This window comes from Hyperoodon ampullatus (assembly GCF_949752795.1).
Source record: "Hyperoodon ampullatus genome assembly, chromosome: 7".
In the NCBI taxonomy this organism is placed as follows: Eukaryota; Metazoa; Chordata; class Mammalia; order Artiodactyla; family Ziphiidae; genus Hyperoodon; species Hyperoodon ampullatus.
The window spans coordinates 82170897-82196878 of NC_136920.1; the positions used below are offsets into that span (position 1 = coordinate 82170897).

Below are 25982 nucleotides of genomic sequence, written 5' to 3' on the forward strand. Positions count from 1 at the left end.
GCCAGATGCAGGGCCCAGTCTGCTGACACCCACTAACATGGATTGTCTCTACACCAGCCTTCCTTACCCACCCCTGAAGTATCTGGTCCCAGAGTGGGTAAAACCAGCAGTTTTAGGACAAGTTGCCAGACTGGAGTAAAACCAGAATTCCTTCCTCAGCCATGTGCTTGTCTAAAACAGGCATTAATAAAGCGGGTGTCATTGTTCACCAGGGGCCACAGACACTAGGAGGGCAGGTGTCGTAGGTCAGGGCGGGGCGTCTCCCTTTGTGTGCGGCAGGGCAATAAGAAGAGACCACAGAGTCTGGTGGACCGTGGGCAGGATTCCTCCGAGCCCAGGGGCTTGCTTTAATCAGGGAGACAGCTGAAACAGACTGCTTTGTTTGATAACAGCCATTGAAAAGACGCACGTTGAGAAACTTGTAAACACCGCAGCTGCTCAACCCCAGGCCGCACTTCTTGGTTCAGTCCCTATGCTCTGCCAGGGTCCCGGGGATGGGCCTCCCCTTCCCCGATGCACAAAGAGGCAGAGAATGGGGCAGGGGAAAGAACAGAAGCTCCCGAGAGGACAGAAGCAAGTTCTACCTCTAGTTCTCTCAGGAGACAGGCGTCAGGTGTCGGGAAGGTTGGGAAGTGAATCTGTGGTCGGCTGGAAGGCAGAGGGATCGGCGGGTACCTAGTAGTTAAGGGGCCAGCTGTCGTGGGAGGCGCCAGAGCCCCAGCTCACGCTCCGGAGAAGGCGAGGGACACAGGAGCTGCCTCTCCCACGCTTAGGCCCCCGACCCTGATAATCCAGGGGCAGTTGCACAGGTGGTCCTGTCCCCACGAGGACTGTCCTTCACACCTGAACCCGGGGTCCAGCCTGGGGGAACCAGCTTCCCTTGCTTGGTTCTTCTGCCCCCGGTCCACCTTGAGCGTCACCCCGAACGCCCTTCCCTCCCATCTCAGCTCTGATCCGTGAGCCCTGCCCAGTCCGAGGCCTACCGCTGCACCAATTTCCGAGGAAAAGACGGGTCCCCGTTTTCCACACTAACTGAAAGATGACACAAGAACCAACCCCTCTGCTTCCCAAATGACAGAGAACTCAGACCACCAACTATTGTACCTGCTGGCCATGGGGGTCTGCTTGGTCTTTCTAGAAGGGAAGAGAGGCCAACAGGAGACAGGAAGGACATCCACACCCTTAACAGGACAGGCGCGGTGCAGGGCAACAGCGGGAGACCCTCTCTAGCATGACGAGAGTGTCCACATACACAGAACACCAATGGTCCTAAGCTCTGGTCAGCCGGCTGGTGGGGAGGATGGCAGCTCAGGAGGCCCTCCCCTTCCCCCAGCTCGCAGGGTGAGCACAAAGCTGCTACGTGTCTGAGACCAAGCCCCAGTTCCCAGGAGTGCGATGGGCAGCAGGGAGCCAAGAGGGTCCACTCCTGGGAGGTGGAGAGAACGGGCCCTTCCCAGACCTCTCCTCGGGGGAAAGATGTCCTCGTTCAGGGGCCGGGGCTGAGGACCTCCGGCCCTCAGGGCTGCCCGCACCACGCACAGCCGTCGAGGTCCACCCAGTTGCCATCCACGGGTGACACAGCTGTCTTTGTGCCCAGGGACATCAGCCAAAGGCCCTACCACAAGCTCCCGTTCCATACAGGACATGACTGACCAGAGTCCCTGGGAGGTGCCCGGTCCCAGCGGTGAGAGAAGGGCCAGAAGGAGGGTGGCTTGTGGAGGCTCCAAAGCACCACATCCGAGACTCCCAACGAGGCAGCTTCCCGGTCTTGAACCCTCACCGCCAGTTAGAGCGGAGCGGGCGCCACACCCTCTGCCACTCGCTAAGGGACGGGGGAGGGGAGTGTGAGACAGGACCACCCGTGGGACGCCCCCCCGCCCCCAGCTCCTGTCCCGGGCGGCTCAGAGCCCGGCTGTGCTGTGCTCCTGCGGCCCAGGCAGCCCCGCAGACGGCTCTCCCCGGGACGCCCCCTCTCCCTACGCTCCCATCAGCCACAGCGTCCCAGAGACACTCCCTCCCAACCCCAACCCCTTAGGTTCTTCAGGAAAAAGAATTTACATCAAGAACATGATTTGTTTTCAGGTTGCGAGTAGCGGGTCAGCTGAGCATCTTGCTGCCCTGGCCGCTGGTGCCTGGGGGCCTGGAGCCGGGGTGGGAGCCCAGCAGCTTCCTGGCCCCAGGCCTACTGTCTGCTGCTGCCGTCGGACAGCTGGCCGGGGGTCCGCGCCTCCCCCAGGGGGGCCGTGCCCTCGAAGCGCTGCGAGGCGATGGCTGCCTGGTGGGACATGCTCTTCCGAACGATGTCGCCCTTCCGCCACAGCACCACCTCCTGCAGGATGGGCGGGTGGGGGGGGGGCAGGCGACACGTGAGAGGGAGGCCTGGGGCCTCTGCCTTCTCCCGGGAATCTTAGGCAAAAGCCTCCGCTCATATCTCACCGATGACAGCAGCCGTCCACACCTCTGGGCCCCGGGTGCCTGCTGACGGCGTGGCCGGGAGGGCAGAGCAGCCGCAGGGGCTGGGCCCGAGAAAGCAGACTCTGGGCGTCAACTGGGAACCCCAATCCTTGCTGTGGGGCTCGGGGTAAACTAAGTGGCACAGAGACTAACCAGCTCGCCCCCCATCCCCGTCCCGCCTGCTTGACCTGGGCGGGAACGGTGCCCTCTGATTCTGTCTGGGCGGCCGGGGCTCTGGGGGCGGCTGGGGCTCTGGGGGCGGCCGGCTCACCTGCTGCTTGAAGTAGCGCCGCTCCTCCTCGTCAATCAGCACCAGGTTGAGGTAGTAGCGCACAGAGAACTTCTTGTTGATGTCCCGCATGGTGGGCGTGAGCTCGTAGCCCGCCAGGAAGAGGCGGATGGGGATGGACTCTCCTGCAAGGGCCGGGCGGGAGTCAGGGCGGGGGCAGGGGGGCCCCACCTTACACCGCAGTGGAGGGGCCACCTGAGGGGGGTTGGACACCCAAGCCAACACTTCTGCCTTCGGGGAGGCGCCTGCCGCTGCCTGGTGAGTGTGAACAGCCCAAGAATGCTAGGTAAGCATCTTCTGACTCATTTAGTGTGTATAGTTGTTGGGTTTAAGAGCCATTGTCAAACCCCAGCTAACCCACCATGTCACCCAGCAATTCTGATGCCACCTCCCTCCATCCCAATTAGCATAGCCCCCACCCTGTACGCCCCCCCACAGACGAGTTGGCAGGGTGTGGTGGTCTGGAAAACAGAAAAGCTTCTCTCTGGACCCAGTTCTCTCCACTGACCCGAGGTATGACTCTGAGTAAGTCTGGTGCTTTCCGTGGACTTTCATTTTCTCATGGGGAAAATTATGATATCAGGCTACATAATATTTTAGATCCCTTCCAGCTCTAACACTGTGCCTCTCCTAAGATAAGTGGAACAAAATCAGGGCAGAATTCTGCTTAGAAAGTCCAAACCTACAGTGCAGCCTAAAGCCAAACACGAATCCTGTTTCACTTCGCACTGTTCTGTGCTTCTCTCGGTGTCCTGTCAGTGCCACAGGGAGGGTGAGCTCAGCCCAGCTGCTTGGCTGGGGAAACATGGAACAAGCAGGCAGGATGGCTCAGCCCTGCCCCGAGGACCCCGCTGGTGACGCCCGAGGGCCTGAGAAAGCTATGACACCCCTCCTTCCACATGGAGCAGACTGGGAAAAAAACTGTATGAAACCTCAGCAGCACCAAGCACTGCTACGTGAAAACACTTCATCATCAGCTGCTGCAGAGCCAACGAAGAACATACACGACTGCCCCTCCCAATAATCACACAACTTCCCACCCAGCTCTCAGCTCCACTCGTCCCAGAGGTCACGCTGGCACTGTGTGCAGCACTAGAAGTGTCGGTCAGGGTGTCTGTACTTGGCGAATGGATTCAGAGCGTGACTCGTTTTACCTGAGCTGGAACTAAGTAACAGAAATGAGGATTCTACTTTAATCTCTTGCCCCCCAGCAGCAAAGAAATTCAGAATGTCAACAGGAAAGTGTAAACAGAGCGTTCAAACTGTATCTGCTAAACTGGTGCTTTTCAAACGTCTTTTGTTTTTTTAACAGATATAACTCTTGAGATTTAAACTCCAGTACAAGCTCAGTCTATAAACGAGGTCCACATGGACGTCTGCTGGGTGAAGGTGAGCAGGGCCTGAGCTCCACACCCCCGGCCTCCTTTTCCTCCTTCTCAGGACCCACAGTGCAGTTAGAGATTAAGAAATTACAGGCTACCAGGCCACCTAACTTTCACAGGATGATCCCTGAAGCCCCTCCAACAGTGGGGCCGGGCCGAGGCCACGGGGCCGGAGCTCACCTCTCACGGGCGCGCCGTCCATGATTTCGTACTTGGCAATGGTGTCGTTCTCGTGGTATACATTGGGGCCCGTGCCTGTCGTTTCCCGCTTGATGATGTCTATCTCCATGTGCTTGATCTTGATCCTCACCAGCAGGAAGTAGATCTTCCCCACAATGACATCTTTCAAGTGGTACCTGCGGAGAGGAAGGTGAGAGGTGCGGCCCCCACACGTGACAGGCCTCCTGGTTCCAGGAGAGGGTGCTGCCCCCCAAGCTGCCCTGCAGGGCGAGTCCCAACGACCTTCTACACTTGAACCTGAATCACTTCCCCTCTGCTGTCCCGCCTGCACCTCAGAGCGCGGTTCCGTCACCCTCTGCTCAGCGCGTTAACGAGTGCATGTGTTTTAAAGACTCTGGTGTGAGGGGCTGACCCGCAAGTGTGGGGACCAGGTCCTGGCTCTTCCTCCTGCTTCCAGGAACTGGGCCTTCCCAGCCGGCAGCAGGGCTGCTCTGTACCAGGTGTGGCCGCAGAAAGCAAACCTTCAACCTGAAGCTCAGGACGGGGGACCTGAGGATTCGAGCTCCCGGATCACAGGGGAGGAGCCCTAGGGAGTGCAAAGAAGACAGATGACGTGGTGGGATCCGAGGAGGGGCAGACGCGGGTGTGGACCCAGGTTCCCAACCTGCAGGCCTGGGGTCTCCCCACCACTTCACGCCACCTTTCTGCCTCCAGCCTGCCTGGGGAGATGGCGGACGCACAAGGACTGAGGAGAGCAGAACTCTGCTGCTTGCAGCGCGTTAGAAGGAGTGCTCAGAGCACAGATTCTCTGGGCATTCAAATGTCTAAAGATCGAACGTTCCTTTGTTCTAAATGAAATCTTACGCACAAGAAACACAAAGGAGCTGTGCGTGGCGCCCGAGACCCGCTCCTCCTTCACGGCACCTTTCCACTGACCTGACCAAACCCCTCATTTTTCAGATGAGAAACCCCAAGTACAGAAGTCTTAGTACCTGCTAACCTGAGCCCAAGTCCTTAGTGGCAGAACGGGACGCTGTCCTAAGCTCCAGGCTCTTCCTGTCTGTTCAGAGGGCCTGGCACTCACAGGGCACCCTGCTCTGCAAGGGCAGGACCCGGTCCAGCCAGTCCAGTCTGTGACACACCTGTCTCACGCTCACCTTGGTCTTAACTGCACTGCTGGCTGCGGCTGCTTGAGCGCCTTCGAGGTGGCACCCCCTTCACTAGGAGGCTGGGGTGCTGGTGGGCAGGCATTTTTGGGGGCTCTGTCCCAGGAAGGCCCGTGATCCCCAAGACCATGAGGAGGAAGCGCAGGGGCCTGCTCCAGACTTGCCCTGCCTGTCCTGTGGGGGCCCATCGGGGCCACGCTCAGCACCAGGCCAGGCGGCGGCAGGAAACGGCCTTCCCTCCCCGTCCTGGGAAGCACGTGTGTTCCCAGCCCTTCACGGGAGAGCCGCCGCTCAGGCCTCCACCCTCCGAGCCTCTGGAGGCCAGCGGGTCTGAGGTGAGGCCTCCCCATGGGGAGAACCCTCATTAGAGACTCGCGGGGGGGAGGGTTAGTTCTCTGTGAATAGAAGACACGTCTACTTTTGCATATTTGATTTCGAACATTTTCAGGAATGTATCATATTAAAAAGAAAGCTGCTTGCAGTACATTTTTGAACTGTCAGTAAGTTTTGTGATTTACAAGCACTTACGTATTTGGATGTTGTAATAGCAGGCACAGTTTAAAACATATATGGCCAGTTAAAATAAAATTACTTAAAGACCTTTATAAAAAGGCATCAGATATTCTTTGTTACAATTCATTTTAATTCAAGGAGGAAGCAGTCAACTTGGCTTTCCTCACTTTGGTTTCTAAAGACTCACTGTATACAGGATACAAATGATAATAGAATGGTATTCTGAGGTTAATCTCATCAGTAGAAGGAAACAGATGTACCTAGAATCCAAAACAAATACTTTAAAGTTAGTGTCGCGTGACTTTGAAAGACCTCCTAGGATGTTTAACTGAAGTTTGCCCTCTTAAGTTAGTACAGTTCAGCTGCAGTGAGATGCAGCTCTTTCCTAGCCCGCGACCTCGGCCGGCCGGCGCACACATCCACCGCGTTATCTCTGTGGCCGCCCCGGCAGGTCACCATCAACCAGCCGGGCCCGACACTCACTTGGATTTGTTGTACTCAAACTCGATGTGCAGACAGTCCTCGATCCCAACCTCCATCTTGATGGAGGAGTTCAGCTCCGGGTACGTGCTCAGCGTGTGGACCACGATGTCCATCTCCTTGACAACATCGTTGAGGCGGCGGCTGATGGTGGCGCGAAGGAAATACCTGAGGGACGCAGACGTGCGGTGAAGGGCCGCTCCCAGCCTCCGGAGCCCACTCCGCAGAGGACCCCTGGTAGAGGTCACCCCCTGGGGCTCTGGCCGCTCTGAGAATTCACCGCCGGGCACACCCTTCCCAGGAAAACGCACTCAGACACAAAATCCTGCAATTACAATTCCAGGGAGATCAAAGGCCTTTCCCCAACCCTCCTCTGAGCCTGAGCTCCGAGGTAAGAGGTGACGCTTCTCTCTGCACCTCAAGAGCAGCCTCACTGCCACCTGCCAGGCACTGTGTACAGCTTCCACTTCTTCAACTAACTCCCGGCTCTATGGGCACAGGGATCGTATACTCTTGTTTATTTAACAATATTCGATCAAAGAGCATTTTTCAAGTCCCTCACAGTTAAACAACAGGAATAAGATAATGGAGAAATCAGGTCAGCGATGCATCGCGCACGTTTATTGCCAGGCCTAGGACGGATAAGATGGGAGTCTCACGGGGACTCATCGTCCCCTGGGGGAGACGGGCAAATCAACAGAAAAATTAGAACATGGAAAGTGTCCATTCAGAGGCAGGAATCAAGTGCTGTGGGGAGAGAGGGGCGCCTTCAGGAGGAGCAGGCCTGAGAACTAAAGCAGCAGAGGTGGGAGAGCCCCAGGCCTGAACAAGGACGGTCTCCACCTGAGCCTAGGGTCCTGGGACACGTTAGAAAGAGGGAGAGACAGCGCTGAAGGGCAGTGAGCCATGCCCGACCGCCAGCCAGCCCTTCAGTGTGGCGCCCCCCGCACCCCTCGTCCCCTTGACTTAACTTTGTGCAGCCCTCTAACAAAGCTGGGATGGTAGGCCTTGGTGGGGACCTTGGTGGCTCTCCTCTGCGGCCTCACCACCCCCCGGCCGCCCTCTCCTTCCCGCTCCCTCCACGCAGCCCCAGACGTGGCTCCAGCCTGCCCTACGGCTCAGGCCCTCAAGCCCCCACGCCCTTTGGAGCGGGGCCTGGCAGCAGTGTAGAAGGGAAGGCTCCATGAAGCTTCCAGCTGCTCGAGCACCTCTCCTGCGCCAGCAGTCTGGAGGTGCAGGGGACTCACCCCAGGGCGCATCTGCCACATGATTGCTCTGGAGAGGGACACGGGGATCTATATTTTTTAAAGCCCCCCCCACCCCCCAGTGATTCTAACACAGGACCCGTGGTAGAGAACCACTGTCTGGCATCTTGATGCTTCAACTTCCCAACTTTCTCAACACATCCAATTTCTCTCCAGCTAAAGCTTCTTCCTGAGTTTATAAAAGGTCCCAAAGCCATCAATCCCCAGGACACTCCCCAGGGCCCACACTCTACCTTTCCTCAGAGACAGCTGTCCGGGGGTCCTGTTCTAACCCTGCAGCTTCGTCCCCAGCCCCTATGCCTCGCCCCAGCTTCCGTCTCTACCACCCAACAGGAGCTGCCCTCCCAAAGGGAGCACAGGGCTCCCAGCTGCCAAGTCCAGGGGCTTTTTTTTTTTGGCATCAGCTCTGCATTAGAGCGTAAAATACTCCCTCCTCCTTCAAGCATCACCCTGCTCCTCCTCCATCCCCAAGAGGCCCAGTAGGGTCCCCAAGAGGCCCAGTAGGTCCCGGGCTCTCCTCTCCCAGAGCTCCCCTCCTGGAAAAACCTATCAGTCACCACCTCTGAGCAGGTGATTTCCGACAGTGCATTCCTCTGTCCTGAGCGACAGGCTTGCATTTCCAATCATCTGTTCTGCCAGTGCTTCAAACTCCTCCCTGGAACTGGATGAATTGCCTCACCTGCAGGTCATCTCCTCCTCCTGATGGCCCTATGTCTGCATCTCCACTCAATGGTCAATTCTGCTGGCGTCTATTAAATTCCTTGTTTTCTGCCTGTCCCCATGGTGTCCACTAAAGGAAAACTCAGGACCTCACACAAGCCTTCCCACAGCCTTGACCCAACACTCCACCCACCCATCAAATACAACACAGTGACTTCAATCTTCTAACAGAACCACCGCCCTGCCTAAAAACAAAGGAAAAGGAGTCCAAAATAATCTTTTCATGTTTCCCCTCTGCCTGTAATAAGACACAAGCCCTTAATCTGGAACTTACATCTTCCATTAACTAATGTTCCCAATTTTACCTCCTTTCTCAGCATGAATCCAAAAGTCTTTGTCTAATTTAGACAGTAACACTTTTCTTTCATTGTGATAAAATACAAAATACAGGGTGCAGAGCATATACCCCAAAACATGCCACTCTGGCACAAGGATTCTACTGAGCTGAAAGCAACAGAGAACAGTGCACACAAGACAGACTCCGGGGCCCTCTCCATCAGGAAAGGCTGTGCATCCTGGGAGCTGCTGGGGGTGCCGCCCACAGAGCGTTCCTCACCAAAGCGAGCCTCTCCCCGTGCTTCCCACAACTCGAGCCGCAGGGCCCCTTCTCTGCCTCCTCACTTCTCTGTTAAGATGCTGCATAAGCCCAAGTTCAACTGCCCCTCAGTCACCGGGCAGAGCTCAGGTGAGAGCACAATGCACACGGGAATACACCTGCTTGCTTGCCTCTGGCCAATCCGTCTTCCATCCGTCCGATTTGCAGAGCCCCCGCCAATGAACCTGACATGGTGGAGGGAAAAGTTTTTTCCTCCCCTCCAATATATATAACACAATGTACCGCTTTAACCATTTTTACGTGCACAGTTCAGTGGCATTAAGTACACCCATGGTGTTGGGCAGCGGTCACCACTGTCCATCTCCACGTGTTCACCTCCCCCAACTGAAACTGTGCCCCATCAACCACTAACTCCCCAGCCCCTGGCAACCACCGTTCTACTTTCTACCTCTGATTCTGACTGTCTAACTGCTTAAAAAGGTAGCATCAGTATTTGTCTCTTTGTATCTGGCTTATGTCAACGTTCTCAAGGCTCATCCATGCCGTAGCAGGTGTCGGGATCTCCCCCCTTTTCAGGGCTGAATACTGTTCCACTGTGTGGATACACGTGTTCTTCATCCACTCATCTACTCATAGACACTTGGGTTGTATCCACTTTTCGGCTATTGTGAATAATGCTGCTACAAATGTGAGTATACATAAATCTGTTTGAGTCCTTGCTTTCACTTCTTTGGGATTTATACACAGAAGTGGAATTGATGAATCATATGGTAATTCTATTTTGAAGAAGCGCCATACTGTTTTCAACACCTTTCTTTCTGACATAAGAACATTTATGAGAAGTCCACTGCAAAACATCAAATTAAATAGTAATAAGCCCCAAGCCCAGCTTAGGTGATGACTAGATACTCCTCGCTGTTGCTGCCTTCTGAGTGCAGTCATGCAATGCTGCTGAAGTGGGGCAGCACCAGCGCTTAGACCTCTCTGCACAGGCTGGAAAGGAGAGCCTGCAGTCCCTCTTCTGACAGGAGAGGGGAGAGCTTGCAGTAGCCCACACCATGCCACATGCAGGCCTCAGGTGACACCCAAGACCTGGAGCCAGGCATCCAGAGTGACATCACATACCCTGGAGGCCCTGGAATCAGTCCCCACCTGCAGAGTTTCCAAGACTGGAACAAGGAAAACAATCCCATGTACTTAAAAGGTGTGTATTAATGTTTTAAAACTTGTCCTACTGTGTTACATTTTACTCCCTCATTGTCTCAAAATATGGAGAGGATGGGTCTAGGATTAGAATCCAAATCTATGACCTGCTTCTCAAGTGACAGAGCTCAGGACCCTGCCACCATCTCGTGCAGAGCTGGATGAGGATCAGTGGCCCTGAGGCCCAGCCAGGGGTGTGTGAAAGCCGAGTGTCCAACTTTCGGGAACTTTCAGAATCAGCTGTTAATCACAACATTTAAAATTAAATTATAGACACCTGCAATCAAATGAATTATATTAAGGACAAAGGTAATATCCTAGCTATTCTGGTGTGTCACAGTCCTCTCTGCTCCTGGGCCAGGGAGGGGGGGTGACATCTGGTGTCTGTGCAGCAGCGTGCTGTCGAGGGGCAGGTGCATACCTCTCAACTCTGCACTCAGGGGCGCTGGGTCAGTGGCTCGAAAGTGGCCACGGTGGGGATACTGACACTCTAGAAACGGACAGACAAGCCAGGAGCACTCCTCCTGGAGGGAGGTCCACTGCACACACACACACCCCCCGCAGCACACCTTCCCTACAGCCACAAAGAGCCTCAGATACAGGACGGCGTCAGGGCCTGTCCACACGGGGCACCCTGGGGGCACCACTTACCGCAGCTTCACATTCTGCCCAGTGTAGGACTCATAGGGCTTCTCCACGTGGGTGAACTCAAAGTCGAAGGCCTGCGACTGGGTGACCTCTCCGGGCCGGGCCAGGTCCTTCACCAGGGACACGAACTCGTGGTGGTTCCCGCGGTCGTAGTAGAGTTCTGCAGGGAGAGCATCGGCTGGCTCTACCAGACCCTGAGCCATGCGCCCGGCGAGGGGGCTCCCAGCTGCAGGAGCCTCCGCCAACACACAGAGCCTCCGGTCTGCCTTATGGCTCCCTCGCTTCCTGCCCTGCCCCTGCGCTGCAGCCCAGAACCCAGGGCGCCCTCTCCCGCCCCTTCCAAACACCCTGCGTAGAGACCCCATCCCTGGAGCACAGCCAGAACCCGACACACTCCTGCTCCAGGGCACCGGGCAGCACCCGTGAGGGACACACCAGGGGGACCGCGATCGAAACGCCACATCTCCTTAAACACATTTAAAACTACTTCTAACTTTGGAAAGCATATTCACAGTTATTCAGTCACATCATCCTCATAACCACCTTGTGAGATAGCTAGGACGGCCCTATCACCCATTTAACTGACAAGGAAACTGAGGCACAGTGGGGTCGGTGACTGGCCTAGGGTCCCAGGTCTCCCGCTGGACTGCATCTACTTCTAGGATCTGGCAAAATGGGGGTAGCGACATAACGCACTCCAGGCGTTGTGAGCACGGGACGAGGTGATGCAGGTAAAGGACTCGGAGTGGTACTTAAGACAGGGCAAATGCTCCGGAAGTATTAGCTGCCTCTACCCTTCAGAGAGGCGTCTATGTGGCCGACGGGACAGAGGGGCTGTAATGACGCCCCACCTCTAAGCTCAGGGTCCCCAGACTTCTGTGAACATCAGAATCACTGGGGACTGTGTTAACACACAGACGGCTGGGCCCCACCCCTAGTGTTTTTGATTCCAGGGGTCTGGGGTGGGGCCTGAGAATGGACACTGTTAACAGACTCCCAGAGATGCTTCCTGCTGGTCCAGGGACCACAGTCTGAGGAGCACTGCTCTTCTCCCATCCTCCCCTGGAAACTGTTCTGCTGTTTATTATGAGTCATGCCACCTATTTGTCCTAGATGATATATGCCTGTTTGTACTCTGCTGTGTGTTAACTTTTGCTCCAGGCGTGGTCGTTAGAGATAAGACCTATGTCCCCAGCTTCCTGGCACCCCTAGTCCCCGGCTGTGCAGCAGGGACACTTAATACCGACTGTGACCCTGCGTGGCCATGTTACAGTCAAGGGACCACCCGTGGGCGCCCTGCAGCAGGACAGGCAGCAGGCAGTGTACTCTTGTCGCTTCTGCCGTTGGCTGCCTGGGGAGAGACAGGGCCACAGGGAGGCGTGCCTGGGACAACCGCCCGCCAGGCCTGGCTTGCCTCTCTGGAGCACAGTGCACCAGCTCTCTCAGAGCATCCGGGGCTAGGGCAGACCCCAGACAGCAAAGGTCTGAGCCCCCCAGGATCAAAGCCTTCTTGGGCTCAAGAAACCAGAGTCTTGCCTCCCAGAGCTGACACAGTGTCCAGGCCTGCCGTGGGGACGCTCGGGAGGGGAACGTGGTTCCAGGGGTGCTTTCGGCCTTGCTGCCCTGGCCGCTGGCCCTGACAGCGCCATCCCCGGAGCCTCTTCTCCCCGGGCAGCGAGGCATCGGAAAGCACAGTGGGCTCTGTCCTAAGGTGTGTCCAGCTCGAGAAGGGAGCAGTAGTGTGGTCAGGCACCAGCCAGTGCCGCTGCTTCTGTATGCACACCCAGTGCACCCTGTGAGCACAGTTTGTGCTGATTTCCTACACAGTTACGCTTGGATCCACCTTACGTTACAAACAATCCACCTTCTCTTCCAAACACCAAGTGGAATCAGCAGCAGGCAGCGCTCTGGGTAGGGAGTGATGACCCACAAAGCCGCCAAAGGGGGAGGGCAGTTCAAACCTTCCGGGCAGGGGTTGCTGGGGAAAGGTGAACAGCCATCCCTCGTTTTGAAGTCCAACAACTGTGCCCCCAACCAAGGTAAGGAAGTGCAGTGACCATGTAAGAACAGAGCCAGTGGCCAGCCTGTGACAAGGGCCCGCCCACTCACTCTTGCTGGCCCTTTGCTACTGGAGTCTCTGTTGATGGGCACTGACTCCTTAACTGGGGAAAGTGGTGCCTCCGTTCCCAAGCACTGGATTCTGCCACAGTTTCAGGGGACAGAAGCAGGCGGAACAAAGCCCCAGTGTCTGTGAACTTTAAGTGGGAAATCCCGGGGTCAAGAGAAAGATGGGAAGAGAAGGATGGAAAAACACACAAATGTGCTCACACAGCCTCAGAGGCAACATGAGAAACAAACCAGAGAAGGATCCACAGTGTTCACAGAGCACTCAGACCGCTGGCACCAGGGGTCCCAGCAGAGAAGCCTGGCTGGGCTGGGACCCCTGGGGGGACAGGGCCTTCCTGCTGGCGGCACGTCCTCCCAGGGCTTCCCCGCCTCCCCCCAAACATCATGAAAGAGTGGCCAGTGCGTAGTCTGAGTGGGGCTTGACTGGGCTTTTTAATGTACACTTTATAAGCCATTTGCAAGGCTTCTGGAAACATTGTGGGGCAAAGGGGCAGAAATAGCAGCCGTACTTCACTATGTGCCAGAAAGTTTGGTTTCCTCTTGCATAAATTAAAACAGAAAACCCAAGACTGTTCTAGCAGGAGGTCTGCCCTAAAGAGACTGTCAACTGCCTCTTTCTTCCCAAGTTACCCCGAGTTCTCCCCAACCTCCAAAGCCCACAGGGACCAGCCATTTCAAGCCAGAAGGAGGAACTGACCGGTTCTTTCTTAAGGTAACTTCCCCATCTCAGTCCAACAGGAGGAAATGACTTCTGTAGTCAGGATGTTTTCACCATGAAACTTGCCACCAATGTCTGAGGAGTGAATTTGCCACTCTGGAAGGAAATTGAGCCAGCTCTGCCCCATGGGGTCATCCCGTGAAAGGCGCCCTGAGACTCACTGCTGGGCTAGGCTTCATGCTGGTCTTTGAAGAAACCTAAGCCAACCAGGGCAAAAAGACCTCTTTCAAACAGCCTGCTCTTCATCCTGATTTTCCCAGCTGCTGTCTGCTGACTGGCAACCTGGTCAAGATTCACGCTCACCACGTCCACTTGGACCTCCTGGGCCTGGTAAACCTGCGGGAGCAGTAATGTTTCTGGGCTGCCCGTGCCCAGCCAGCCGCTGCTCTGCTCCAAGCCCTGCAGCAGACTATTAGTAGGTGAGAATCAGTGCGCCTCTCACTTGGCACTCATGGCTTAATGAATTAAAATACAGAAGGCCTCCAGAGTCTTTAACCAGCACAGGCTCAACTGCGGCTGATGGGTTTAGATTCACCCAGTGGCATTATTTTAAAAAACTAAAAAAAAAAAAAATCCAGAAGTTCTCTCTCTGGCTTTGGAGTGCAGGGGTATATTCAGGTCCTCCCTCCTCTGCAAGTGTGACTGTCTAATTACCTTTAGTTTATTTAACCCCATCAGTCTCCAAGGTGGCCCTCCACAAGTGTTCTCCCAACGATTCCACCTAAAAAAATGGTCTCTCCAACTTCTAATTACAGAACTTCCCTCAATACTCCTTACGTGCCACACTGTGTTCTTCTAAAAACATGGGCCATCGGGTGACATGGGGGTGCCCTCACCACACATTTACTGGTGTTGTTGGAACACAGACCAAGCTGCTGGGAAGTGCACAGTAGACGCAGGAAGAATCCCAACATGGCTCAAAAACTTGAGGAGGAGGACAGACAAATGCACACAACAGGTGGATGAATCAGGGGTAACAGCTGAGCTGTCAGTGCAGCACTGAACGGGGGGCCCGACAACTCTTATCTCCTTATGTTAAGGGAGGAATCACAAGGCCTCTAGAATAACGGTGGAAGAAGGGCTTCGGTCGGCCAGGAGAGACCAGGGAAGGCTTTCTGACGGGTGTCATGCCTGCGGGGCTTTAAGAATGAGTGAGAGCTTGGGTGGAAGGCCATTCTTTGCAGAAGGATGTTCATATACAAAGGGAAAAGGCCAAGACCCCTCTAGAAGGAACATGATACTTTGAGGACAGCACACGTGGCAGGAGCGAAGGGTCGCAGAGACTCGGCCGGAGAAAGGCAGAGGCAGCTCGGGAAAGAGCTGGATGACTTCTCCCCTTCAACCAGCAGGGAGTCAACAAGAAGAATTTTAAGGAGGTGACTGACCATGTCAGCACTGACGTTTAGAAAGTTCACTCTTACAAAAGATGAACTGCAAGAAAAGGCAAACAAAGGCAGGAAGGCCAGTCAGGCTGCTACACACAGAAGCATCAAAGTTAGCAGCATCAAGAGCGGAGAGGAAGCACAGACTCGAGATACCCTAGAGAGCCACTGGAGAGGACCCAAACCAAGACGCCAGTTGGACGTGTAGGAGGGGGAGGGAGGGGCCTCGAGGACTCCCGGATTTCTGAGGCTGAATGGACCCAGGTGACAGGTCAGAGTGGAGAAAACAGGAGAAGCAGCAGGGCTGGGGCTGGAGCAGGAAGAGAAAAAGGTTTCTGGTTTGGATGTGTCTTCGAGGGACCTGAGGGGTATCCAGCGGGAGACTCCTGCAGACAGTTAGAAACCCAAGCATGGAACTCAGAGGAGAGTTCAGGTGAGGACAAAGGATTGGGAGTCATCGGAGTCTAAGAGGACACTGCAATGATGGGTGCGGATGAGGTTGCCAGAGTAGCTGACAGTGTGAGAAGGGCCAGCAGACAGAAGGGCCCCCCTTCCTGCCCACCTCCCAAACCAAGACCGAGACAGGAGCTTTTCTGAGCAGGGGCTGGGCCGCTGTGAGGAATGGGGTCTGAAGGAAGACCGAGGCAACGATCACCAGACAGCTGTCTCTGCCTGGACTCTGGGGAGACCCTTCCACAGGTTTTCCCTCGGGCGAGCGCGCCTGCTGGGAGAACACACCAGGCAGGAAGCGCAGGGAGGCTGGCCTGGAGTGAACAGTCCCGTGGGCTGTTGGCAGAGGAATCAGGGCTGACGTTTTAAAGGTCCAGCCCCTGGAAACTTCTGGATGGATCCAGCTTAACAGGGATTATGAGTATTTGCGATGAGTGCCAAACCCTGCACTTCACGTACGTTCATGACCTCTAGTCCTCACGAGACCCTTGCGAAGTCTGTACCTTATAAACGGAGCCTTATCTAACCTAAGTAACCCTCTGCTTGACCCTCAATCACGCACCAGGCTGTCCTTCTACAGAAGGCACAGGCAGGACACATACACTTTCATCAGCAGGAAAAAGAAATTAATCATAAGGATAGGAAGGTTAATTACATAAACCACTTCATCTTCAAGCTATGGAACTCTTCCCAGGAAGCAGGGAAGGAAGGAAAGAAAGAAGGAAAAAAGAAGCAAATCCAAGAGACTATGGCCTGTAAGAAGAAAAGTTCTGAGTGAAACCAACGAGGAAGATGTCCAGAGCACAATGACATCGCCGTTCTTACCCCCGTCCAGCAGTAGGACCATCCTGTGTGTCATCCGTACAGCCAGACCTTAGAGCCCGACTGAAGTTCCACCCACTTCATGCAGCATCAAGAAAGCAACGAAGGAGAAAACCACACGACCACAACCACGGGGAACTTACTCACCAGCCTCGCTCCAGTGCCCTGAGGTCAGTTCATAGAGCCTCTCAGGTACAGGAGACAAATACACCACACTCTGCACAAAGCCTGGTCCCTACACATCTCAACAAGGTGATTCTGCTATTATCCTTGCCTTACAGGTGAGAAAGCTGAGGCCCAGAGAGGGATACAGCTTCCCCAAAGCCAAGGGTGGCCTCAGCCCAGAGTGCTCAGGGGCCCAGGAAGAGTTATCAATGGAAGCAACAAAAGGTTCTGAGAAATCTGAGCAGGGCTGCTGTCCTGGGATGCCAGGAGACAGACAAGAAGCCAGGCACTGCAGGGACGGCGCCTCGTCAACTCCCTTTCATTCAGACTGCAGGGAGGCCTTGCCAGTGTCCCCCTGAACAGCTCATTTCACAACTGCTTGGGCACAGGGGGGCAGGGGACGCTCTGGTTACCTTTCGTGTATTGGCGAGGTGTCACCCCCTGGAATGATGGTAGAGACACTGGCTAGACATGCTTGTCTGCACTCGCACTGCAGAGCCAAAGAATCCAGCAATCACCTTAAAGCTATGACGTAAAAATACTAATTCTAAGTAGGCAAGGACTTCTCCACTTCTTACATCTTACACCTAGCACAGAATGCTGTGGGTTCATCCTGTCTACCCAGTGGCTCTTTGCTAGGAGTGAGTGTACCTTACACGGATATAAGACATTTCTGTGGTTCTGGTATCTGGCGGGTAGAGGCCGAGGAGGCTGTTAAACACTCACCCACAACAAAGAATGATCAGGCCCACAATGTTGATGGCACTGCTGTTGAGAAACCCTATCCAAGCCGGAAGCAAGAGAGCAGAGGGTCTGAAACTCACTCTTCAGCTCCCTTTCTGGCCACTCGTATTCTGGGTTTAAAGTAATAACAAACAGGTTCCTATAGGATCAGCCAGCCTTCAACCTGATTTCCTTTTCTCAAACACCAGAAGCCAATACTCTAGGCTGAGCACTGGGCTGCAGAGGCAGGCCACACGGCCTTTTCCCAGGGCTCCAGTATTTCCTGCCTCTGTAAAAGGGGAGCAAGATTCTGTGCGGGGCTCTCAGGGAATGACAGTGAGCATTCAATGAGCTTTCGCAGGAAATCCACCCCCCCACACACACAGGGCCAGAAGTGCAGTGCTTGGTATGGGGTATGAATTCTCTGCCAGAGGTCTTTTCAGGCCACATGGGTATTTACTGTGAATCTACTCCTGAACGAATGACAATGACAATTTATTTCAGAAGCACCTGCGAGTTTTAATAAACAGAGTCCAAAGAGAAATGGAAACAACCCCGTGCTGACTGGCAGCTCTCAGATCTTCGGTACTGCTACTGCCTTTTATTGTCTAGTTGTAATTGCTAACACTCATGTTGGAAGAGTGTTAGAGCCTTGAGAAATTGTGACCACCTAATTTGGGTCTTAGGAGCATCATTTCTTTAAGATTAGTCTGCTGAAGGCTAGGTTCTAATCAAGAAGTCTTAGGGACGCCGGCTGGGTGGACAGAGGGCTGACGCTGGAGCCCGCGGGGCTGCTTTCTCAAACAGCTCCCGGTGAAGGTGGGATGTGAGAGGCGGGCGGGACACAGGTACTAGAAAGGGGTGGACTGGCCGCGGGACTCGGTGGCCACGACCTGCGGGCGGGCCCAGCAGCACCAAAGGCCGGGCAGGAACAAGGAGCCCGGACCCCGGGTGGGCAACAAGGCTGCGCGGCCTCGGGCGGGGGAAAGGGGATACGGAGTCGAAGTAATGGGGGCGGGGGTTAGGAAGCAAGGGTTAGGGAGCAGGGTCAAAGGTCGGGGGTCATGTCAGGGACCAGGGGTTAGTGAGCGGGAGTGGGGGGGCGTCAGAGGCGAGGTCAGGGGTCAAGGGTCAGGGGTCGGGGGCTGGGGGCACGGTCGGGGTCGGGGTCAGGGTTGGGGGTGGAGGACAGGGTCGGGGACCGGGGCGCGGGGTCGGGGGCAAGGGGCGGGACCGGGTGGGGTGGATCCCGCACTCACCAATCTGCCCGATGAACTCGACCTTGATGCCCTGGTGCTCCAGCCGCTTGTTGGGGTTCTTGAGCGCCAGGCTCACCTTCCCGGACACCGTCTCCCCGTCGTAGAAGAGGAAGTACTTGTCCTTCTTCCCATCCTCCGTCTTGTGCTCGGCCCGCTTCCTGCTGTCCGCATCGTTCAGCAGGATGTCCACATCCACGCTCTGCCCGAAGCCGAAGAAGCTCATGTCCCCGCCGGGCCGGCCAGGCCTGGGAAGGCCGGAGGGCTGGACGCGGCGCCGACGCCCGCGCTCGCCGGGCCGGCGCGGTTCCGGGGGCAGCGCAGAGCAGGCGCGAGGCACCCGCCCGCCGGTGCTTGCGGCGCCGACCAGCCAGCCAGCCGCCCGGCCCGGGAGCAGCGCCCGCCGCTTCCGCCGCTCAGCCGGACGCGCCGGACTCGCCGCGCGCATGCGCACGCCCCCGCCTCTCCTGCTCGGCCGCCGAGCCTCCGGCGGAGTGCGCGCTGCGCATGCGCACCGGGAGAGGGCCGCCCGGCTTTCCCTCAGTTGACATGGCGACCATGGCTTCCTTCCGGAGCTACGGCCAGATGTCCCGTAAAATTCAGAACTAAAGGTGTCCTTTCTGAATGCCTTGTTTTGCTTTTCCTTTATTTAGTTCGGTAAACGGTAGGCCGCCACCCACACTTCAATGTGTACACCTTCGATGGTGTCTGATGGGTAAACGCGGCCCTTTGACACGCACGCGAAATGCCGCTTGACAGGGGGCAGAGGTGACAATTACAACAAAAAAGTATCCTGCCTCAGATTCTCTTCAGAGTGTCCCCATTTAGGGAGACGGGGTGGGAAGGATAACATTAGATTTCGCTGTCTTCTTGACCCCCAGTTCCGAGGAAAAGCTGAAAACCACCCCCCACCTCGGCTGCGTGGGTGGGTTTGGGCCCGCCTCACTCTTTGCGCATGCGGCGGAAGGCCCTGTTGATTGGCCAGCGGACTGGCCTGCGGGGCGCGGTAATTGGTTGGTGCAAACCCCGTGTGCCCCAAAGCCCGCTGGGCCTTCTCGGCGCGCGCGCCGGAGCAGCTTTGAAAGTTGAGGAGAGCGGCGGCCATGGCGGCTTGGCGGGACCTGATGAGCGCTCTGCAGCCCTGGTGCCCGCTGGGCCTCAGTCCAGGTGAGGACGCTGCCGGGGCCTGGGGGCTGCGGGGGGTGCTGGGGAGGGGTCGCACCGGGCAGCGGCTTTGGCGCTCCTCCGCGGGCTCCTTCCGATCTGTGCTCCTGCTTCTCGGCCTTGCCTCCGGGTCTGCGCAGACAGCCCCGCAGGTGCCGAGGCTTCGGCAGCGCGTCTGTCTGTTGGGCCGGGCCGACCTCCTGAACTTGAGGCCCAGGGGTGCGGCTGGCGTCCCCGGGCGCCCATCCTCTCTGAAGGGCAGGAGGTGCCCCCCTTCCCCACCTCCAGCCTCTGGTGGCGGCGGCCCCTCGTCCCAGCGTCGCCCGCCGCTTCCCGAGGCTGCGGTCCAACCCGCGCCCTCGCTGTGGCCCGCCTCGGAGCTTGGGGCACCTCCTGCCCCTTCTGGTGCCAGCACTTCCATCCCGACCCGGCCCCACACCCCTTCCGGGACCACCTTGAAAAGGCCAGCGTGACCCGCCGAGTCTCTGACCCTTCGGTGGTTCCCCCGGCTTCCTGAGTTAGCACAGCCTCTGTTTGCGGCAAGAACCTTCACCTGTCCCTGCGGGTGCTCTATTTCCCAGAGCTGAGCTCTGGAGTCGGACCTGGGGCCGGTGGCTTGGTCCGCCGCTGAGCACCCGAGCCTCGCGGGCCTTGGTCGCTTGTGTCAAATGGGGGTTCTAAGATCTACTTTGCGGGCGTTCGTGAAGATTGATTTAATACCTGCACGTGCTGTTAACAAAACAAACTTGGGTCCGCTTGCCCGTGCGCGGCAAGGCCAATCTACTGACCCCCGGTTGTGGTGAAGCAAAGTGCAGCCTTCATTGCAGGAACCGACAAGGTGTCCAGGAAGCTTGTGCTTAAAAGACCCCAACTCCCCAAAGGCTTTCAGGGGAAGAGTTTAAAGACAGGGTGAGGGAGGAGAGTTGAAGGGTGTGTGATCAGCTGGTGAATATTCTTCTGATTGGTTGTGGTGAGGTAGTCAGGGGTCAGCATCATCAGCCTGGTTCCAACCCGTGTACCGCGCTTGTGGGCAGCAATTAACTTCTCCCACCTGGCGGGGGTGGGGGTTCAGTGTCTGCAAAACAGCTCAAAGGACATGGCTCAGACTAGTATCTGTAGTCCTTGAGGAGGAAATAAAGGTCCTTGACTTTGTTTATTGGCTAATTTATTATTATTTTGCTTTGCTCGACTGTTTTTCTCTCTTTCTGCATTTTCTCACTTTTCTCATTAAATTTATCCTTTGACTCAAGTTGTTCTGCAGACAAAGGCAGGCGGAGCACATGGGGGGAGGGGCTGTTCTGGGAAGGCCCCTAGGGTCCCGCCGCATTACACTACCAGCTGAGTAAGTGCTGATAACAACTCACCCTTCACAGCTGAGCTCAGTGCTGTTACGGTGGTGTTGGTTTCTAAACAGGAGATACTTTGTTTCCTTTTGTGCTTTGTTATGGGGTCCTCTCTGCCTGGGATGCCCTTCTCGGTGTCTCTTTCCCTGGTAACCCCCACGTGTTGGAGCAGCTGAAGGATCGTCTTCCTTCCCACCTCTGCCTCCTGCCTCCCGCCTCCCGCCTCCCCCAGGAATAGTCTCCACCTGCTCTCTACTGTTGTACTGTCTACTACCGCTTTAACACATATCCATTGTAGACGTGATAATAGCTGTCATTTGTTGAATATATTGATTTCCTGATTCCAGATCTTTTATCACTGGGACTTAGTAGTTTCGATTCAGAAATGAGGTCAGAAATATGGGTATGCATTTAAAAATATGCGTATGCATTTAAAAATATGCATATAAAGTAAGTGGGAGAACGTATGAGAGAAAAAGGCAAGAAAAGATGCAAGAACATTTTTAGGAAGCTGATTGTATTTGTTAGGAGATCAGTTAGGGAAGAGTGAATGAATAATTAAAGCATGTTAAATAGTCATTTGCCTCAGCTGTCCCTTTGTGCTCTACACTTTATTTGGGTTTATTAACTTGAATATAAGACTTTCACAAAGGGACAGCTGAGGAAACCTTTTATTAACCTTCTCTTCTCCAGATTGAACATAGGGGAAGGCTGGATCATCCCCCAAACTGTTACATCTGAAAAGTGTTTTCCTTCTTGATATTTTTAGATGATGAGCAACCTAATAGCCAACTGTCAGTTAATGATTAAAAAAAGATTTTCTAACCTCTTCTGCTTCCTTCTAATTCTGCCTTACCTGTATGGTATAGTTAAATGTGAGTTGTGACTGGTAAACTTTTCTCTTCATGAATGTACTCAGAGTCTAAAGCTTATTGGTCTTTCTTATTATAGAACATTTGTTGACTTCATTGCATTTTCCCACTAGAATGGGTGGGCACAGTATGGGAACTGGAATTCACGGAAACTGAGCCTCTGGATCCCACCATAGAAGCAGAGATCCTGCAGACCGGACTGAGCGCATTCACAAATCTCTATGACAGTCTTTTAACTTTTGCTGCTGGAGAGCATGGAGCTACAGAGGTAAAAAAAAAAAAAAAAAAAAAAAAAAAAATCAAGCTAGCCATTTAGTTGTCAGAAGTGGAAGATAAAAGTCCCTATTATCATCTAAAGCTTAGTCTTTTTAGTGTATAGTTCAGAAGGAGTATGATAAAGAGTGGCATAAAGAATGTGGTTCATGTATTGGGGTAGCCTCATAGCTTTCCTTCCAGAGGTTCAGGGTATTAATCTGTGATTCTTTTTCAAGTCATGACCACTGTTTACAACAGCAAATTAAAGGAAAAGAATGAAGGCCAAGGCAAGGAGGGAAACCAGATAACGCAAATAGGAAAAGTTGGCCAAGGACAATGCAATAACAATTTGGGCATGTGTTAAGTTTAGGAAAATTGGATATTAAACTGAAAAGTGATGAGTTGAATTAAAAATGGAAAAAAGAGTTCCTTTAAATACTGAGTTCTGCCTATTACTATTTAGGTCATTAACTGCTTTTCAAGAACTGAGGGACTCAAAAGCAGAACAAAGAATACTTAGATATTAACATCTCTGAAAGATCTAAATTACCAAAAATATTTCAGTTGGAGGTTTCATGTAGCTGTTCAAAAATTAAATCATCCTGTTAAACATTCATTAAGCGTAATGCCGAGTATCCCATGAAGTACCTCGGCAGATAACATGATGGTTAAGGTAAAGAGCCTCCCCCTACCTGGGGGAGAGGGGAGAATTAAGCACTGGCCCTTGGGGCGCCCACTCGCGTTGCACTGGCCAGGCATGTCCAGCAATCACATCTGCAGGCGTGGAGAAGCACCAGGCCACCAGAGTCTGCATTGTAAAAACTGCTGTAGGACAGGTTAGATGCCATCTCATAGGGGCATGGAAAAGGGAGCGTGGTGAGATTGGGAGGGTCCCAGAAAGAAAGTAGCTAGCTGGAGCCAAGTCTTCACAAATGGCTAGAATGTTGACTGCAGTAATGCGGATCCTAGGGCAGCCTACGGAGGGATCATCACGGTGCGGATGTGCAGCGAGTGCCGAGGGGATGGGGGCAGGACGGGGCACACGGGACTGAGCTGTAAGTGGGCTCCACAGTGGGGTCGAGGGTGAGGTGTTTGTGGTATACAAGGTCCAGGTCTAAGCATCATACATAGATTAACCCACTCATTCTCACATACAGCTCTCGGAGGAAGAGGTTCTAGTGAGCAGTAGACTAAGGAACTTGAAGAGATCTGTTTCAGACGGATGTTCTTGACCGAAGATGGACTGAAGTGGGAAATGCTATACGCAGGGAGGTCCCTGGGGACAGTACAGCTGACACTTGAACACGGGTTTGAACTGCACAGGTCCACTTACATGCAGAGTTTTTCAGTAGTAACTACAGGACTCCACAATTCCAGTTGTTTGAGTCTGTGGATGCAGAACCATGGATGTGGAGGAACTGTGTCTGCAGAGGGCTGGCTATGAATTCCACGAGGACTTTCAACTTGCCCCGTGTTGTTCAACAGCCAAGTGTTCAACTGTGTTTTGCTCATCTGTTTTTTTAAATGTGTGTTACGGTGTGGTCTGGAGTTACGGTTGTGGAAATTGGGGAGGAGGGCTAACAACTAGGGACTTTTTTTCAGGTGGAGTTAATAGAGTTTTGTGAACTTAGCTTTTATCAGGTATGAAATGCTGCAGAGGTGATTGGGTCCCCCAGGGTCACAGTTACAGGCGAGTGGAGTGGAGCTGAGGTGGCCTTAGGAATGAGGATGTAACTCGTTTCTTCCAGAAGCTTTGTGGTGAAGGAAAGAGGAGAGTTTTCCCTGTCTTTCCAGGGAAGCAGGATATACAAGGTCCGATTCCTTGAACTTTTGTGAGCTTATGTTTTTTTAAAGTAGCCCAGAATAAACCATATTTAGTTCCTGCTATGTTTGGTTTATACAAATAACCTATTTCCTGTTCACGTCTTTAATAGGAGAAAGCATAGAACAGTGATAAAATTAATAAGATTGTGGTTTATGCTCTAGGGTTTATTTCCTGTCTTACCTAGGCTATTTCTGAAATCTCTTGAGGGAGACACTTTCCGGTATTTCCTCTCCTGCTCCCATTGCCCATAGAACATTTCAATTTAAATAAGTTGCTCTGATTTCTGCAGTTAGTAATTTGAGTGATAAATGAATTGGGGTACATTTGACATAGATGGAGAGTAACTTGTTTGCATAATTACTGATATAGGGTGTCCCCATAGTCTTGGTGTAGCTTTTAGGTATAGTAATTTCAGAAATATATGTGCTTCAAACTTACCCAAAGTTATTTTGAAAGGTTAATTAAGTTTCTTGTCTAGTTATTTTTCTTTGTTATTTTTTTGTTTTGTTTTGGTCACGCCATGCAGCTTGTGGGATCTTAGTTCCCCAACCAGGGATTGAACCCAGGCACTCAGCAATGAAAGCGTGGAGTCCTCACCCCTGGACCGCCAGGGAATTCCCCTTGTAATTTTGAATAATACACTTTTAAATTTTGTTTTAGTCCCTGTGAAGATGACAAACATTTACAATTAGGAGCCAGAATGGTCTGTTCCTTTTTTTATAAGGCACTAGAAGTACTCAGAAAAATCAGATGATAGGAGATTTTCCCATTTCTCTAATTATTGGCTCTTATGGTTCGCCCCTCCCCCAGAGCATTTGGACCTTCTTCATGGAGAACAGCATTTCCCACAACACGCTGATGGCCTTGTTCCATCACTTCGTTCAGACGGTCCTTAAGAAAAACGTCAGTGCCCAGCAGCGGGAATTTGGCCTTCATGCCGCTGGGCTTTATTTTCTGCTGCTGGAAGTACCAGGTACAGTATCTGTGTTTGCTGTGATAGGACAAGGCTTTTAGTTTTTAATTTGTCTACATTGTTTTGTACTTGTACTTTTTTTCCTCACTCGGAGGCTAGGTGAGAGGGAATCTGTGAAGCACATGGCATGTTACAGGTGTTCCAGGAAGCTCTCCTGTTTTCCTGTAAATGTGTTTTCTGATGTTGTTATGCTGGGTTTGTAACCTAATACAAGCAGTCCGAGAGGGGTAAGGCTGGAGGGGGTGTTTCAGAGCTCCACTCCGACCCACCCCACCCAGCATTACCATTCTGATACCGCCCTGCCTTCTGACACTCTGTCCAGGCTGAGAAAAGTGCTGGGGAGGGGGAGGGGGAACTGTTGTCTCCCCCGCATGGGTGTAGACAGTAGTTGGGACTGTTCTCATCCAATAGGCCAGAGCACAGCTAGTAAGGCTGAGGAAGGAAGCGCGGGGGAGGGGTCTGTCTGTGATGCTCCCCCACTTCCTTCGGGTGGGAGCCATGAAGGAGTCCCTCCTCCCCACTCACCCCAGCCCAGGGCAGGAGAGGGTGGGGCACAGAGGGAGCTGCAGCTGTGGGACCTTGAGTTCACGTGGAAGAGAATCAGGGTCAGCCGCCTTGCAGCTCGTCATTGCTCATGTCAATGCGTTCATAGTAGATGTTAAGGGCCTATTCCATATGACTTGGGAATTAGTGAAGAGATGCATAAAGCCTGGAACACTGATTTGTTTTACTGTTCATGCTCCCATCATGACTTGAAATAATGAAATAAGCTCCCAAAGAACTCACTTGCTAAGAAATATCTCAGGTGTAACTGGGCTCTTAGCAAAGTGGTGGCCTTGGAAACCCAGTTTTACTCTTCTCTTCCTTGCTGGGCGCAGCGCCTTCCGATTAAGGTTGAGATTCAGCCCAGAGCTGAGGGCTGGCTGTTACTCGTAGGGCCACTTGCAGCTTTCCAGCAAGTCGTACTTTACCAGTTACCTTCTGTGTTTAAATGTTTCTGGATTATGGTTGGGGTGCTGTTGATACTTAATATTTGATCACGGTTTGTTCT

The 25982-nt window shown here is 53.7% G+C and overlaps 2 protein-coding genes across 4 annotated transcripts in view; one reads left to right on the plus strand and one right to left on the minus strand.

Annotated features, from left to right (window-relative positions):
- Positions 1–302: 302 nt before the first annotated feature.
- On the minus strand, positions 303–18725 carry VPS26B (VPS26 retromer complex component B; the record flags this gene model as incomplete). 3 transcript variants are annotated; one of them, XM_079708584.1, is made up of 7 exons in its annotated part: positions 303–675; positions 2059–2329; positions 2726–2868; positions 4306–4481; positions 6468–6632; positions 10860–11016; positions 18503–18725. In XM_079708584.1, 6 exons carry the CDS (start codon positions 18723–18725, stop codon positions 2183–2185), a joined length of 1011 nt encoding a protein of 336 aa, XP_079564710.1. In that variant the 3' UTR covers positions 303–675; positions 2059–2182. The 3 variants fall into 3 exon arrangements, with proteins under 3 accessions (XP_079564710.1, XP_079564712.1, XP_079564711.1); XM_079708585.1 differs by lacking the exon at positions 303–675 and adding an exon at positions 1713–1822; XM_079708586.1 differs by lacking the exon at positions 2059–2329.
- An 877-nt stretch (positions 18726–19602) lies between these two features.
- Positions 19603–25982, plus strand: part of NCAPD3 (non-SMC condensin II complex subunit D3) — a gene marked incomplete at its 5' end in the record, with an annotated part of 59970 nt that continues 53590 nt past the window's right edge. The window contains 3 exons of the mRNA XM_079708809.1: positions 19603–19666; positions 21992–22146; positions 24769–24931. Coding sequence (XP_079564935.1) covers positions 19603–19666; positions 21992–22146; positions 24769–24931 — 382 coding nt within the window. The remainder of the gene's footprint in view (positions 19667–21991; positions 22147–24768; positions 24932–25982) is intronic.